The sequence below is a fragment of the Oenanthe melanoleuca genome, chromosome 3 (assembly GCF_029582105.1).
Source record: "Oenanthe melanoleuca isolate GR-GAL-2019-014 chromosome 3, OMel1.0, whole genome shotgun sequence".
NCBI lineage: Eukaryota > Metazoa > Chordata > Aves > Passeriformes > Muscicapidae > Oenanthe > Oenanthe melanoleuca.
Genome location: NC_079336.1, coordinates 22387454 through 22403854, shown reverse-complemented (window position 1 = coordinate 22403854; position 16401 = coordinate 22387454). Strand labels below are relative to the sequence as shown.

Here is a 16401-nt window from a genome sequence, read left to right as displayed (position 1 = left end):
CCAGTCTGCTTTTCATAAGAGCTGAGTAATTCTGTGGCACTCCACCAAAGAAAAGGCTTTAACTATATCATGACAGGATTGTTCAAAATCCCAAGTAGAAACCTGTGTATTACTACATGTAACAGAAGATTGAATATATTAATAAGCCTAAACATGTTCCAGGCATCTTGAGTAAAACACGCTGTTAGCTAGCTCAGCAAATACTAGTGAGGCTGAGCCACCAATTTGCAAGTAGACCAGCTATATCAAGAAAGATGACATTGACCTTCCATTGAATAGTTCAGGTATTTGAATAATTTTACATTCCAGTTTTATCTTTCTTTGCCAGCTTGTATTTCTGGATAGAGCTTCAGATACTGAGAAATGGGTGGAATATAAGCTGAATAGATCTGCTTTTTCCCAGTGAGAAACTGAGTTATGAGAGGGAACAGCTCCCAGATGCTGTCTCATTGCTGCTTCCACATGCTGCATAAACACCACTACTGGAAGTAGCTATGGATCATGGGCTGCAGGGTCTTTGGTGGTGTTACCACACTTGTTTCTCAGCCTTTGTTGCAGAAAGAAAAGATGTGATCCTAAATGACCCAGGGGGCTGTTGAGAGGTAAGGGATAGATTCTCAAAGACGAAGATGCTACAACTAAACAGATGTGCAGCTCTCAAGGGATGGATAAGTGCCTTGGAAACACTTCAGTAGGTACTACTTAGGCCTCTAAACATACTGAAAAGGTAGCTTTCTCTTGGACTTCTTAATGTTCACCTTATCACATTATTGCTCAATCCTTTGAGCCAGGCTATATAATTATTGTCAGGCTGCAGATGGCTATTAGGAGAAGCCTGCAGGACACAAAACAAAGAATTAAAGTGTCTGTAGCAATGCTGCACAGGTAAAGTTACACGTTTGGGCTTGAGATTGTCTAACAGCTCATTTCCATATAAAGAGGTTTTGTGCCCTTCTCCCTGTCCTCCTTCTGCCTTGGCCTACCTCCCCTTACATGCACTGGCTTGTGTTTTCTGACCCTGCACCAAACCTATTGTAATTACTGGAATTGAGAAGAATATTAAACTGGGAAAAAGGTGAATTGTTTGTTATAGCATATGGAGTTGACTCAAAGCATGAAAATACTGATGAGCACAAAGCTAATGCAAAGGATATGGCTAGATCTGGGTCTAGGGAGAGGAAGAGGAGGAAAAACTGAACAAGAACATTATAGCAATGGAAATCGGGTTAATGTTCTTTGTGGTAAAGTGCCACTACTCCTGAATAACAAATGGCCAAATTCTGTTCATGCACTATCCAGCATCATCCTGCATATACATGTTATCTTTGTCATTATGGTTTTGTCTTTCACTGCAGGGGTATAAGTGGATAAAGCTGGGACTACAAGGTGGCAGATCAGTGAGACACTAGCAACAAAGCTTTGCTCTGAGGGAGGTGGTCAGTAGTAGTGACATATTTTGTGGACTTGCCCCTCAGTTCTCTCCAGGGGACAACAATTTCTCTTGCCAGCTCCATGGGACTAAGGTAGGCTTTCTTTCTCTTTTTTTTTCCCTAATTTTTCAGCTGTTTTTTTCCCCTATTATAAATTCTGGAAACAGATCAGCTTTCCATCTTCCTCTCAAAAATCTATAGAAAAGCAAGACAGCAAATAACTAAATGACAATGAAACGTACTGCCCATGAAAGATTTGGCATAATTCAGTTGGAGGAAAAGGAGGAAAGTTAATGGTTGGCAGCAACTAGTCATCATTCCAGCATTTCAAAGTTTTTCCAGATTAACTGAAGACATTTTCTGTTTTCGTTGAAGTGAAAGACAATATTTCCATTGGCTGCAGTCAGGGCAGTTTTAATCCCTTAAGTTTTGAACCATCTTGCTTTTCAATCTAAAATAATAAAATATGATATTCTTTAAAAACTGGGTCAGTTATCTGATGTGTGGATTAATCATTCATTTTGCCACTTACCTGATTATATCCTCATTCTTCTACTGAGGTTAGTTTAAAAGAAAAGGTACCTCCCAAGCTATCCTCCCTTGAAATGTCATCTTGTTCACTTTTTAAGCTCTGTGGGAAGTACAGCTTCAGCCTTCTTATAAACAAAACACAGCAAGAACCTGTCTTCCTCACGCAACAGTGTCTTGGGTGAACATAGCAATGACTCACTGTTGCCTCTGGCACGCTGCTTTGGCTGGGCAGGTGCAGTGGCAGGAACATGGGAGCATCAGTTGCATGGCAGCACAAGGGCAATTCATGCCAAAACACGTGCTGGGGAACAAGGCAGATGCCTGGACATAAACTGCAGAGGCCAGGACACCCGCACAGGGCCGAAGGTACAACACAGGGCTTATTGGACCTCCTTGTCCTCTGTCTTGGTGGCTGGAGGCTGGGTGGGATAAGCCAGGCACTCAAGAGGGCATCTACATGTGAAAACCTGCATCTTTCTTTAAGTTCCCCTAGAGTTGGTATGTTAAGAAATCATGGGTGAAAGAGCTAACCCACAAGAGAACGTACTTGCAGGTTTTCCTTAATGTATTCTCCCCTGAAACCTTTAAATGGATTATGGTTTCCACTTCTTTTTTAACAAATGGGCTATTTATGCTGGCTTTCTTTTTCTTTAGCATAGCATATTTTACCTCTTGGCAGCCTGAAGGTCAAGGTTCCCCTGTTGCAGTTTGCCACTGTCTTACAGGCAGCTCTCAGCCCAGTGCTTCTGATTGCACAAATGTATCTGTCATGTTTTGTCTCTTGGAATACTGGATGAATGGTCCACCTTCAAGTGGACAGATTAACCAAAACTCAAGGAAAAATATGTCCTTCAGGAGGACAGATTTCCTTTGAAGAAAGGAGTTATTTTCTTCTTTGTCTGTGCATGTAGGCACTGGATACAGTGGTCTGTCCTAGCAAAGAGGGAATTTCAAGCTTTCAACTTCGTATTTCCCTGTAATACCTTCAGGTATTCTCTGTAGTCTGTACTGTGCAAACATATCCTTCAGTCAGTCAGTCTGCCTGAGGACATTGGTGTAACTGTGCCCAGTGAGAGTAAAAAATGTGTATTTTCTGGGGTTGAGCTGACATATGCTGCTCTCTGAAATACCAGCTTTTAGGGTTGAGTGGAGAACTTTCAACGAGGGTAGGAGTAGTGCAGTAAATGCAGCTGGACATTGCTGTCTCACACAGCCTGGGGACACAAGGCATCTAAACTATATTTTCACAGTTTGCTTAGTCTACAGTTTTTGGTTTACTGTCTTGGATTACTGAGTCATAGAACACAGTTGCAGTTGATTTGAACTTTGAGAATAATAACATAAAATATTATATTTTTAATTTCCTATTCAGAGCTGTACTGGGAGTAAGTTCAGTAAACAAAATAGAGTGTAGAAGATCAATATTAATAAAAATCTTGCCTAGAATCTCATTAAGAAATCTCATCTGTTCCTGTGTACTGAATGAAGTAGGGATTTCTTGAAAGAAGCACAATGCAGTTGTATCATTAAAGAAGTGTATCATATGTACACAACAGGATGTCACATTAGGCAAGCTTAATTCTGGCATTTCATGACATTAAAGTTATTGACTTTGCAATAACAATTTTCTTTCAGTGCAGGGCCATTTTTGCTTTGGTGGTGTGTGTGAATAACCTCATAGTTTCACAAAATCGGGAAGGTGAAAATGCAGACCTCCTGTAATATATATACACCACTCATGTTGTCATTTATGTGTTCCTCAGCAAGTTAGGATGCTTTTGATTTATAACACATCCTCTGCCCTTTGAACTGCACTCAGAGACAGGCTGCCCTTTCCAGGGAGTCAGTGCCAAAAGGATGCTAAGACATCTGTGTTCTCATTACCTTTGACACATTATATAGCTGATAAATGAAACTTGCTTATTCCCAGCTCCAGAAGAACCTAACATGAACTGAGCACTGAACTGTCTGTTATTTGCTTTTCATAATTTCTCTGTGATAAGTGTGTGTCTTGTGCTGATCCATTGGCTCTGTGTACTGATCCTTGCCTTGGAGCTTTCACAAGAGCATAAGGCTGGCCCAGGCAGAGCAGCTGCAGCGTTGCTGTGTGGGGATGGCACATCTGCCAGTCCCTGCTTGGCTCATAAACCTCCACAGACTGGAGGAGCAGGGCCCCCTCAGCACTTCCAATCCATATTTGTTATGTCCTTGGAATCTGAGGAGTTTCTCTTATCGTGCAACCCTCACCTTCCAAGTGGGAAATTCTTCATCAAATTCATAGTTACCAAAGAGCTTCCCAAGGGACCAATTGTAGACTTGTCAACCTAAAAAAAAACACTAAATTATTAATTTCTGTCCTGATTTCATCATTCCTTAAGACATAGAACATAATTTTGCCCACTGTAAAATAAAGACAATAGCTGCTATTCAGTTTCATATTGTACTTGTGAAGGAAGCAAGTTTCTGCATCTCAGATTTCTGCATTTGTTTAGCTGTCCCACTTGCACACCAGCTTCTTCAACACCTACAGAGCCGCTCAGTAGCAGAATCCAAAACAGAATTAAACCTGAGAGAGGAATCAGAAGATAGAAACTGTCCTAGTTGATGGGGAACTGTTTGATTGACTGCACTAAGGATGTAGTTTATTTTAAATATTCTCATCCTTTTGAAATACTAAGAGATCTAAAAGTAGATGGTGCAACTTTGAAATGGAACATTGCTATTTGTGGGGATGGTACCAGAAGTAAATGTAATTGCCAAAAACACACAGAAGTTAGTTACTATTAGTTACTGTTCAGCAAGCACTGAAATAGAGGATCTCCCCTGGATCAAGCTGTATGTTAATTAGTGACCCATCACTAATTTAACACCACTATTTTATAACAAACCTGTAAGATGCTGCATTTTAGAAAACACTAAAACCATGTTCCCTGCTCCCTCTGTCAACCGGAACAATTCCATCTGAACTAAATAGCTGTTCTCATGCTCCCTTAAAATCTCTGCTCTCTGCTTAGATCTTAGGCTGCTTGGAGTTGAAAACAATTAAAATTTGTGGATCTGTTTCTCTGTATTGTTGTTTGGCCATACTATGGTTCTATATAATCAATATGGGGTGTTTTCCATGGTAGGTTGCATCAATACATGGCAGCAGCGCTATGAAAATCAGGCTTCCAGTTCCTTGGTAGTCAGGAATTTCTGACCCAATATGATGCTACTTGAAATCATCTAAAAGGGTCAAATATTCTGTAAGAAAATAAATGAACAAATCATTTTTATAAATTAATTTTGGTTTTCTGTTGATGTATCACCAAAGCCAGAAAGATAAGGAATTCTTTCTTCAGAGAAAATGAATATATTTCTTATCTTCAAAAAAATTTGGCTGGTTTTTATCCCTGAGTAATGTCATGTTATTTATCTGAGCTAATAAAAAAGACCAGTGACTCAGCATCTCTAATTTATAATTTAATCTCAGGTGAAAAGTTTGAACAGCATGCCAATATTTCATCTTAAGGTATTATCTTCAGGAGAGACCAAAGGGAGCCTTCTGGAATGCAAAAAAATGAATACATTTAGCCATAATTATTTTTAAGTCCTCTGATTTTTTTTTCCCAGGTGGCATCTGTTATTCCTAAATGACTTTAATTCCTCAGATCAAATTTGCCATCAACTCTGCCACTTTCCTGCCAAAACTGGTAGGAAACATACTAAAACAGTGAAAGGATAATTATGGCAAGAAATATTTTCTCTTCTTGCTGGTGAGTTGGTTTATTTTAATCTTCAGCACTATCAATTATTTCCAAAAGCTTCAAGTGGAAAATGCAGATGTAAAACAGAATTTTGGTACTCCATAGAGCACAGCTTGGAGAGGACTTTCAAGAGAAAAAGTAGTTTCAGGAATTAAACTCAGGTACTTTATTTTTAATTGCACTTCAAAGTTATGGGGAGAAGGGGGGTGCACAGAGAGAAGAGCCAGCCTCAAAGTATTTGAGGGGAGGTCACTGTGCAGCAGCAACGTTTTCCATGATTTCACCAACACAGGGCCAGGCTGGTTCAGGAGCCCTTTTGGAGCAAGAGCACCTTGTCTAGGTCTGTCTTGCCTGTGTCAAAGAGCAGTATCACATGTGTGATGGTCTGATACAGCTCAAACCCACTAATTCTTTTTGCAGAGGGGAGAACAAGATTTTGTCAAGTTGCTTAGTTGCTAGTAAATAAAAACATAATTAAAATAATTACACTAAAAGCTCTATATACTGTGTCCTGAAGGTTGCCACAAGGCTCCCATGCAATGCAGGCAGCTGACTGCTTCGTTTAGCTTTTCACAAACCTGGTGACTTGTCTGAAGCAAACACTTTCAGAGCCTCCTCTTCTGGCACTTCCAGCTTGCATTCCAGTTCCAACAACAGCTGCTTTTTGTGGGCTCTATGAGTTGGGTGGCCCAGTTGCAGAAGCAGATGTGCCCTCCACATTCATGGAGAGAAGGCTGAAAAGGATTGCTCTGCTAGGGCTGAGAAGTTGGTTCAGGGATATGAATTGTATTTTTAAGCAAACATTTGCCAGAATTGGTGCTAAAAGATATAGTGGTGCCTCCCTCCTTCTCATTCCTACCCTTTCCTTTGAGTTTGCACAAGCCTGGTCTGAACAACAAAGGAATTAATCCAGTTGAAGTCGCAGCCAATGGGAACAGAACCACAGCTGCAGTCTGGCTCGGGGTTGTGATGTGGTTTCCATCCAGCCATGTGGACATGTGTGCCCACAGGAGGCAGAGCTGGAGGGAAGGGAGAGAACTGTCTCTCAGGGGACCAGGGGGGAGGATGCAGGGTGGTCTCTGGGAGCTTGTGCTTCCTCACAGGGTGAGGTTACGTGGGATGGCTGAGCCTGGGGTGGCTGTTAACCTGGGGACAGTGACACTGACCTCCAGCAGAGCTCTGTGAGCCTTTATGAAATTTTTCTGATCCTTACTTCCCTGTGCTGGGATGGTGCACACATGAGCACCAAGATCCATGCCACAGCATGCCACAAGTAGGATGGAGGTGCTTGAGCTGCAGGCATGAGCAGGAGCCCTCTGACAGCATTCCCCAGGCAGCCACAAAAATTGCAGGGATGGGCATGTGGCAACTTAGGATAAGTATGCAAAATGGTGTGTAGGACATGCTGGGAGGTGCCCCCAGCCCAGCTGTCCTAGAATTTCACTCACAAAGTAAGTCATGAGCATTTATTGTACAACTGTGTATTCAGGGTGGCTTTTCACAATGAAGTTGCATAAAATGGACTTCTTTGTGTGTTGAGAAACCCAAGTCAGAGTGGAGCACCTCTGCATCTACCCACTAGCCCATAGTAGAGATTTTGCAGGCTAACTCCAGGGTTGGAGAAAGAAGCATGTGGAAACTCAGGCTGTCCTCAAAAGAGGGCATTACAAGAAAAAGTTTCAAGGTCCTTTACTAGTAAATGGTTGTTTTTTCTGTTTTGCAATACAGAACAACTAAATATTCTGATCTTGTTGGAACCAATATATCTTGTGTGACTTCTCTTTCATCTTCTTTCATCATCTTCTCTCTTTATCTCTGACTAGCAAAATATACATTAATTCCTGGAAAAGCTTACAAAAACCAAAAAGGTAAGTGAACTAATTTTACCTTTGTGGAAGAGGGCAACTTGTTGGTACTTTCTGTCAATGTGCATTGATTTTATCTGGTGGGAAGATGGTGGTGACACCAGCATTGAGGTGCCTTGCTCTAACAACTCACACATGTACAGGGGCTGTTGAGCAGATGGAGAGAGCTCAAAAAAAGTGGTAGAAAATGTAGCATCTTCCTCTGTGAAAATATGCACAAATATATTTTTGTTTTCTCACTCTTCCCATTGGAAAGATTTTTTGATTTTTCAGCCTAGGATACAGATGAAGGAAGACTCAGTGATCACAATGTCCATCCATCTGTCCCACTCCAAATGCTTTTAAAGCAACCACCACTCTTTAACATCATGAAGTGACACAGAGCTCAAAAGAATTAGAGTAGGATTCATTTCACCTGAGTTTAAACTTCTATAGTACCAATTTCTTCATCTGAGATAATCCTTTGATTGTCCTTACAGTTAGTGGAGACCAGCTGGCATGTTTAACCATGATTCAAATGACCTGATTTAGATGTCTATTTTGGGATAGGATGAATCATGGACTAAGAGTGCCCTTCTTCTCTTTCCTGCCTAGTTAGGATGACCATCTGGGATGAAGAATAGTGGGATTTTCTACATGACTTCTGAAGACCATCTCTACATAAGAAAGGAAATTAATGAGGCAAAGCTGAAGTGTGTGCTCACCAGCAGTGGTAGGGCCACTTCCCGTGAGTGACACGAGACAGAACATGCCTCTTGTCAGAGAGCCCTTCACCTAGGTGGTATTTAGAGGTCATGAGAAGAAACAAGCAGAGGTGAGGAGGTCATAAAGAGCTTTAGGAAGGGTTATTGTGTTGGGCAAGTAAGAAAATTAAACAGGAGTTTAAAGTAAGCCAGGCTTTACCAGGCTTACTGCTTGCAGAATTAAATGATTATTTGCAGGAACTCATCACAACTCTGTGTGCTGTGACTGTTCAGATAAAACAACTTCTAAAATAACTCCTTCAGTATTTAGAGGTCAAGCCCTACCTCTGATCAGCTTATGATGCAATTTAGTAATTTTCCATTTCCAACCTGATAATTTTCAAATAAGTGCTTTTGATGCTTTTTCCAAGAAGTGCTCTCTTTTCTCTGAAAAAGTCACTGTAAACACCTCAGAGCCACCTAATTATTTTCTCTAAAAATCCTCAGGCCCGCTAAACTCTTGATGATGGTTGAGTGGTTACTATACTGAAACTGCTGCCTCAGATTGATTGTTTCTGTTTCCTGTTACTTTCTACCTCATGGCTCTGAGTCCAAGGGCTTCTGTTCAGACCTTTAATTTGTTGAGCACAATAAAAGTCTTAGTCAACACCTGCCTGTGTCAATAAAATTTATGGTAATGCAAGTAAATCAATGTGAATACATTACTGTACTAGTTCTGTCCTGAATGTGTGAATGTTAGTGATGTTCCTTCTCAACTGAAGGGTTGGAAGTTGTTATGACAATGTTTCTAAAACACACTCAGCCCTGCAAAGTTGCCAGGTTAAGCCTGGCACTCAGTTGTTTGTGGAAGATTGAGAAGCAGGATCGAGCTGCACCTGCAGAAGGGACAGCCACAGACAACAAGAAAAGGAGGAAATAAAATTGAAGAATGTGCCACATATCATTTTCTGATCCCTGTGATACCACTGAATGAAAAGAGTCACTATCACCTTAATGACCTTGGCAGCAATTTGTTCTTTGTCACGGTGACTCTCAGCCTTTTGTAAGGCAGGGTGTTACTCAAGACTGGCCCCAGTGAAAATGCAGTTGCTCCCACAAGCGTATTCTTGTCTTAGGATCACTTGTTAATGCATATTTATTTAGTAATTTACTTCCTGGGAACAATTCCATTCATGTTCACTCTTTCATTATCAGCAAAGTGTAACTCATTACCCTGCTTTTCAGAAGGCACAAATAAGATAGCAAGTGAGCTAATTGCTAGCTTAAAGCCATGGAGTGGGTCAGTGAGTCACCAACAGAGTAGTTGGAATGTCAGGCAAGTTTTGTTTTGTGTTTCATTCCAGCAAAAACAAAAGAATGCAGGCTGGGAGAAAAACTTCAAGACAAATAAACTGGAGCAATCACTTCCAGGCTGATCTTGACCAGAATTTGGCCCAAAGTCCAACACTGAATGATGATCAGTGAATGCCAGGTCCTCATTTCATCCTCAAAAGCTTTATTCTCCAAAAAAACTCTGGCAAGGTTGCTGTCTGTTGTCCATAAGACCTCTGTTTGGATATCCTCACCTTCCTCATGGCATAGTGGAAGGAAGCATGGCCCATGTGACATCCTTGTTGCCATCCACTTGCAGAGGGAGCAGACGCCTTCTGATTGTGATATAAATGAACAATTCATCCTTCAGCATTTTCCAGTCTGACTGCTTCCATACATGTCCTTGGTTATTATTACTGACTATTCCTTTGAACTCATGTTACTGTTTTTTTCTGATGTTCTTAAACACATTCATTCCTGTGTCACCCATAACTCCCCATAAGTACAATTTTTGAGAGTACAATTTTTTGTACTCTCCTTCTGTAAAGGAGAGCCACAGGGCTGCCTTCCAGGGATTTTCTTGCAAAATACAAATGAGCCAGATTAGGAAAGTTTGAATGTAGTCTCTAAACACTGAGCTACCTGTGTGCACATGTATTTGTTCTGCACCAGCCTGTTAAGGCTTAAGAATGTGAACTGTTGATGGACATATTTCAGATGACTGAAACAAAGCATGAGAGCTTTTAAAATTAAAAGAAAAAACAGCCTCAAAATGAAACTTCTAGCCAAGAAAATTTTCAAGGGCAGATAAAAAGAGGTAATATCTGGAGTGGAATTCACTTCAAGATGGAGGCTCTTAAATGAACATGCCTACATGTAGGTAAAGATATAAACATGCTGTCTATATTTTGACTATGGAGATCAATGGATCAGTGAATCAAACCAGTGGTTTGATTCATTTGCCTAAATGCTAGTGCCTTTGGAAAAATTTCAGAAGTCTGAGACATGATGCCTGGAACTTAAAACATAAGGGAAACCAACATCCTTTTGGGATGGCTGGATGCCAGACAGGACACCCTCCCAGCACACAGGCAGTGCTGGACATTTATGTGTGAATCTTGTCTCGAGCCAATATAGTCAGTAAAAGCTAAGGAGTAACTTGGGTTATCCTACAGTAGGACTTGTGGGTGACTGAATAAATCACTTTATGTGCCTGCATTGGCTGATAGTGTACCTTTGACTGTATTGCTGGTAACAGAAGATTTAATATCTAGTTCATATATAGATGTCTCAATTTCTGCTTTCTGACCTTGGTTGTCCTCAGTGTTTCAAAGGATCAGTAGCAGATATGAAAGCATTTAGCTTACACAGCAGCTAATGCCTGCAACTCCTCAGCTTCATGACTTGCATGACTGATCTGGCCTTTTTAAGTGGTCTGCCCTTCCAAAGAGATATGATCCTATGGGAATTCTTTGAACACTTACTTCTCATATGAACAGATCCCACGTCTGAGTTGTGACCCAAACTGACATATCCTCCTGCTCTGCTTCTGCTGCATGAACCAGTCTCTTTACTGTGACTTCCTGCAACAATTTCCATCCAGGAGACAGGTGCATCTTTTGTTTCAAAGGATTGTGTGAGAAGAATTCAAGCTGCCGCTAACATCTTAGGGTGTTATTACTCATATAACACCTTAAGAGAGCTCTGCGTTGAGTTTTAATACATGATTTATAATCTTCACTTTCATTTTTTCAGCCTTGTCAAGATTCCTTTGCAGTCCAAGTGCTTTGCAGTTCACCTGGCCTGCCACATCTGTTCCTCCTTCAGAAGAGCTGATGTGTTACTTGTGACAATGTGGCCTTTTGCCAGAACTTGTTTGACACCAGCAATGAAGCAAAGACACCCTGAAATGTCACTGACAGCCATTTCGGCTGCTTCAGTGCATTTGCTGTCATTCCACCGAGTGTGATCTAATGGAAAGCAAAATATTCTTATTATAGCAAACCATAATTCACTGGCTGAACTCTCAAGTGTATGGTGCATGCAGTGACCATCATAACAGCTTTAGAGCAGCAGCTGGGCCAGGAATCTGTTGGCTGCACCATTCCCCTGTAACATAGGAAATAACTGTTTTTCCCATCTGCTAAATGTCAGTAATTTAAAAAATGTGTTCATACTGCACTGGGATGAAAGCAAAATATGTTCTTGCATAAACTTGTCCTGAGCTATCAGTATTTAGCAAATGGGCTTGGGAAGCTGAAAAGAAATATATTCCCTACCCTTCGAGGGTGGTAAATATTAAGTTATGTATTTCGACTGGAACAGCTCTGACAGAGGAGACTGAAAAGCTTTCAGATAGATTGATGGTGAGATTGTGTATCTGCAACATGCAAACCAAGTCCCTGGTGTGAGCCAAAAACATGAAAGATGTCCTCCCCAGTCAAGGCTATGTCCTTTTCCCTGTGAAAGCGGGGATGGTACTCCCTTGCAGTGACCAGAAGAAACATTTCCCTGATGCTAATGTAGTCAAACCTCATGCACCATAGTGCACTTAGATGTTAGCAAATGGGAATTTTTTCAGCTCATCTTTGTTGAATTGCACTCTGCTTTTTTAGGATCATGGAACCAGCTATGGTCCCAACAGGAAGAGTCCAGAGGTACGAATCTTTTCTCCCAGGATGTTTAGACAATAGATGGACATGAGAGAAGGGACAGTGGGCAGAGCACTGCTAAAATACACATTTTTACATGTGTAAACATTTTTACATGTCTTACACTGTACACATTTTTACATGTGTATTTCAGCAGTGAAAACTCTTAACTAGAATGTTCTTGCCCTCTTTCTCCCGCTTCCCCGGAGCGGTCAGCACTGCTGGCTGAAATAAGCACTTGCTGGCTTTCCCCGTGCCTTTCCTGGCACTGTCCCCACCGGCACAGCCGTGTTCCCTCGGCGCAGAGCGGCCCTGCCCGGGCTGGCACGGACGCATCAGACCCGGCTCTGCTCAGACCCGGCCCCGCTTGTCACCCGCGGGGAGCCCGGCGCCATCCCCGGCCTCTGGTGCCCTCCAGTGTCTTCTTCCCGGAACAATTCAGGAGAGCAAAACCCCTTAGAGATCCCGCGTAGAGCGATGATCCTTCGGGATGCGTGAGCATCAGGTGCCGAACTGAAGATTGGAGCTAAATTAACCGAGCCAGCCTTGTGCCCTTGACTAAAGGCAAGAGATAGAAGCGCCCAGCTGGCATTAAGCCAGGCTGAGAAAGACAGGCTGTAAAGCAACACGGCGTTCCTGGTTATCTGAGTAACAATTTGGAGAGCAGCCTTTTCAAAGACATTCTCTGCACAAACATTTGCACTGTAGTTATAAAGATAGCTTTACCCAACAAAGAATGAGAAGTCGTGATTTGTTCTGTGGCTGCTTTCATTGAAAAGAACACAAGCTGCAGACTGAAAGACCTTTAATCTGAATCTTTATTCTCTTCCCTTAGAAAAGTAACTTCAACAAATTTGCTGTTCGGCTCAAGATAATCCCATACACCAGTGACACAAAACAAAAGCAGTCTGTTCAATTTGGCTGTTTCTAATGAAATTCAGCAGAATTCTGACCCCACTCAGCTATTCTTACATCACTACAGAATCAGAGAGTCACAGGATGGGTCAGGTTGGAAGGGACCACAGAGGGTCATCTGGTCCAGCCTCCGTCTGAAGCAGGGTCATCCTAGAGCACATGGCACAGGATTGTGTCCAGATGATTCTTGAATGAGGGATAATCCACAGCTTCTCTGGGCAACCTGTTCCAGTGTGCAGTCACCTGCAGAGTAAAGTTCTTCCTCATATTCAGGTGGAACTTCTTGTGTTACTTATGACTTTTACCTATAGTGTTCTTCAAATAAACATAGTGTTCTTCAAATGAAAAAATAATACAGTGCCATAGTCTGGATTAACATATACCTTATAAACATTCCATGAAAACAAGCAGCTGACCAATTTATAGGCCTCTACATACTGAGTTTAAATTTCTGTAATGGACACCATAAATCTATGCAAGACCTACAGCCAAATTGTGGATAGTTTACAGAAGACCAGCTTTGCTAAGTAAATATTTCACTCATATTATTTAATTGTTTTTGAAGGAAAGAGATGACAAAATAAGCTCTGAAATATAACTGCAATACAAAAAAAAAAGTTTTCTCAAGCCCTTAAGTAACAAGGCAAATATAAGAAATAAAGGATCCAGATAGTTTCTAATTTAATCCATGTTTACTTTAGCAATGCTGGCAAATAATGAATTTGTCAAGACTTGCTTAAAATATTTTTGCTTTTATATCATAGTCTAATTGTAACTTCTTTGTAGCAGTTTTTACAACACAGACTCATGGCTTGACTCTTAAAAACCATCCTTGAATTTTGAAGCAAAATCATCCATTTTGTTTCCTCAAAATCCTCATCACTACCCAAGGAAGTCAAGGACTAGTGGACACACAGGCCAGCCATTCACTCTGGACTGCAGTGTGCAGACAGAGGGGCAAACAAGTCCCCTTCTCCAGGCTTGAGTTAGTGGCCTTAGCTGGACACCCAGTGCCATTTGGAATGCTCTGCAGCACCTGGGACATCTGCACAAGGGACATTTAGACAACTGAGTCCTGACCCCCACACTTGATGTGGAGGTAAGCACAGCCACAGGCATGCAGTGGCTTTTCAGGTCTCCTAAGGAGCCCAGCTGCTGCTCCAGATGTGCATGAGTCCTGGTTCAGAGCCAGCTGCCTTGGCTCATCCAGCTGTGAGCAACCTGGTTGGAAGAGGAAAACTGCTGTACAGAAGAATTCATTGGTTGAAAATCGTGAGAAAGGTCTGCTAGCCTGGGATTGGGAGGCTGAGGACTAGGCCTGGGAACTGCAAGCATCCTTGAAAAGTGCAGCCAGGGACTTAGAAACCAGAGACATCCCAAGGCACCAGGAATAAATGCAAACGCAAGAGACTGTAATGACAATTTACTGTCTGAGAAAATGGAAAATAATATAGAGATATAATATTGCCGTAAAAAAATCAGAAAATAGAATAATCTATTGCCTGTTAGAGGTGAAAAATAGAAATTAACATCATCTATTAGTTGTTCAAAGCAGATCTCCTACACACATTTAATGTCTGTTATAAAACAAACTAAAGTTGTCTTCCTCTGAGAGTTTCCCAGCTGAATCCCACATGAACTGTCCATTCTTTTGGACTCAGTGGGAATGCTGGCTGACTGCAGACTCTGTGTCAGGGATCTGTTTTGAAGGGGAACTTTGTCTGTTGTCTTACTGCTTGGGTCTTTCATCCCCTCTTTTGGGGATGGTTGGGTGTCCCCTCCAGGATCAGTTTGTTCCTCCCTTTTGGGCTGGTCTGGCTCCTTCTTAAGTCTGGCTAACTTGCTGAATGTAAATATTATGCATATTAAGCATATTTGCTGTTATATTTTTGTTGATCAGTTTGTTTCAGTGGCAAGCTCCAGGAATTGTAATAGTACAGACCTACTTGGTTGTTGCTGTCATCAGGTGTGCCACCATACTGCTTGATGCCAGTATTTATTGACACCATACTATTGACTGATATTATTGATTGCTGATAATAATTGTAATAGCTTGACATTCATATTCATTTACTTTATTAATCTTCATATTAGTTGTAATAACTATTGATATACTTGCTAGCAGTGATCTTCATGGTAATCTGTAATAAAGTAGAAAACTTTAGAGGATAAAACCTCTGTGTCCTTGTGAATTATGGAATCTTAGGAACCTACAGTCATGATCTCTGCACAGCTGTAGGCCAGGTGACCCTTCAGGTTGTGACTTACAGAATCACACTTGAACCAAGTCCTTGGTGTCATAACACAGGGAACAATTTTTGCATCTCAAACCCTCTTATCTGTGGCGCAACTTAATTTCTCTTCAGAATTTGGACTTTTTTCCTTGAAATGTAGATGTTTTATTTTTGTTACTGTTAGCCATACAATCCAAATAAAAACATGTTCAGTTGCTAGACAGACACTTGATTTATCATCACTTCTTGTTAGGCATTTTGATTACAACAAAAGACTGTGAAATTAATTGTAAAAAAGCAAGTTGTTGTCTTTCCATAAAATGGAAAAGATAAAAGTGGCTCCAGTGTCACACTGTGCAGCTTATTGTGAAGGTGGTTTGACAGCCTGGTTGTAACAAACATTCCAGTTGGCTGATATGAAGACAAGGATCAGCCCAGGGATCAGAAAACAAAGCATATTTCAACTGCAACCAGGCATTTGTCAGAAAGACAGTCTCGCAGTTTCCAACTGATTTTACAATAAGAATAATTTGTTTGTTCCATGTGTCAATAGTTTTATTTAAAGCACGCAATGAAAAATACCAACATGCTGTTTTTCTCTTAATGACAACTTGCTGCACTACAAATTTTAGTTTTTAAGTAGTAACAGTCCCACACTTACAGATTTTTTTCTGTTGTAATATGTTCCCTTGTGTTATCACAGTCCATCTTTAAAGTGTACACTTAGAAAACCCTTTTGTATAAGCAATCTAACACTTATAAGCCAGGAAAATGCTTTATACAAATAAGGTATATTTTTAACTTTTCTTGTCAATAAAGGAACTGATAAGACTGTAACTAGAGTAACAACATCTTCCTTTCACAGTGTATCTGAATGTGTGTGTTCCCATTCTTACCAACAGAAATTGCCTATTCCTCATAAGTTTATTAATTGCCTACATTGTCATTGAAAATTTTCATTGAGACAAGTATGTCTTTTGCATGGCAAAACTTCTCTGGTGTTAACCTGATCTC

The 16401-nt window shown here is 41.0% G+C and overlaps 2 protein-coding genes across 2 annotated transcripts in view; one reads left to right on the top strand and one right to left on the bottom strand.

Moving 5' to 3' along the window:
• The window catches only part of LOC130250585 (elongin-A-like), a 22645-nt gene extending 10012 nt beyond the window's left edge, over nucleotides 1-12633 (bottom strand). The window contains exon 1 of the mRNA XM_056486401.1: nucleotides 12580-12633. Within this exon, the coding sequence (XP_056342376.1) occupies nucleotides 12580-12633 (54 nt within the window). The remainder of the gene's footprint in view (nucleotides 1-12579) is intronic.
• Nucleotides 12634-12715: 82 nt separating this feature from the next.
• The window catches only part of GCLC (glutamate-cysteine ligase catalytic subunit), a 19267-nt gene continuing 15581 nt past the window's right edge, over nucleotides 12716-16401 (top strand). Inside the window, exon 1 of the mRNA XM_056486400.1 lies at nucleotides 12716-12732. Coding sequence (XP_056342375.1) covers nucleotides 12716-12732 — 17 coding nt within the window. The remainder of the gene's footprint in view (nucleotides 12733-16401) is intronic.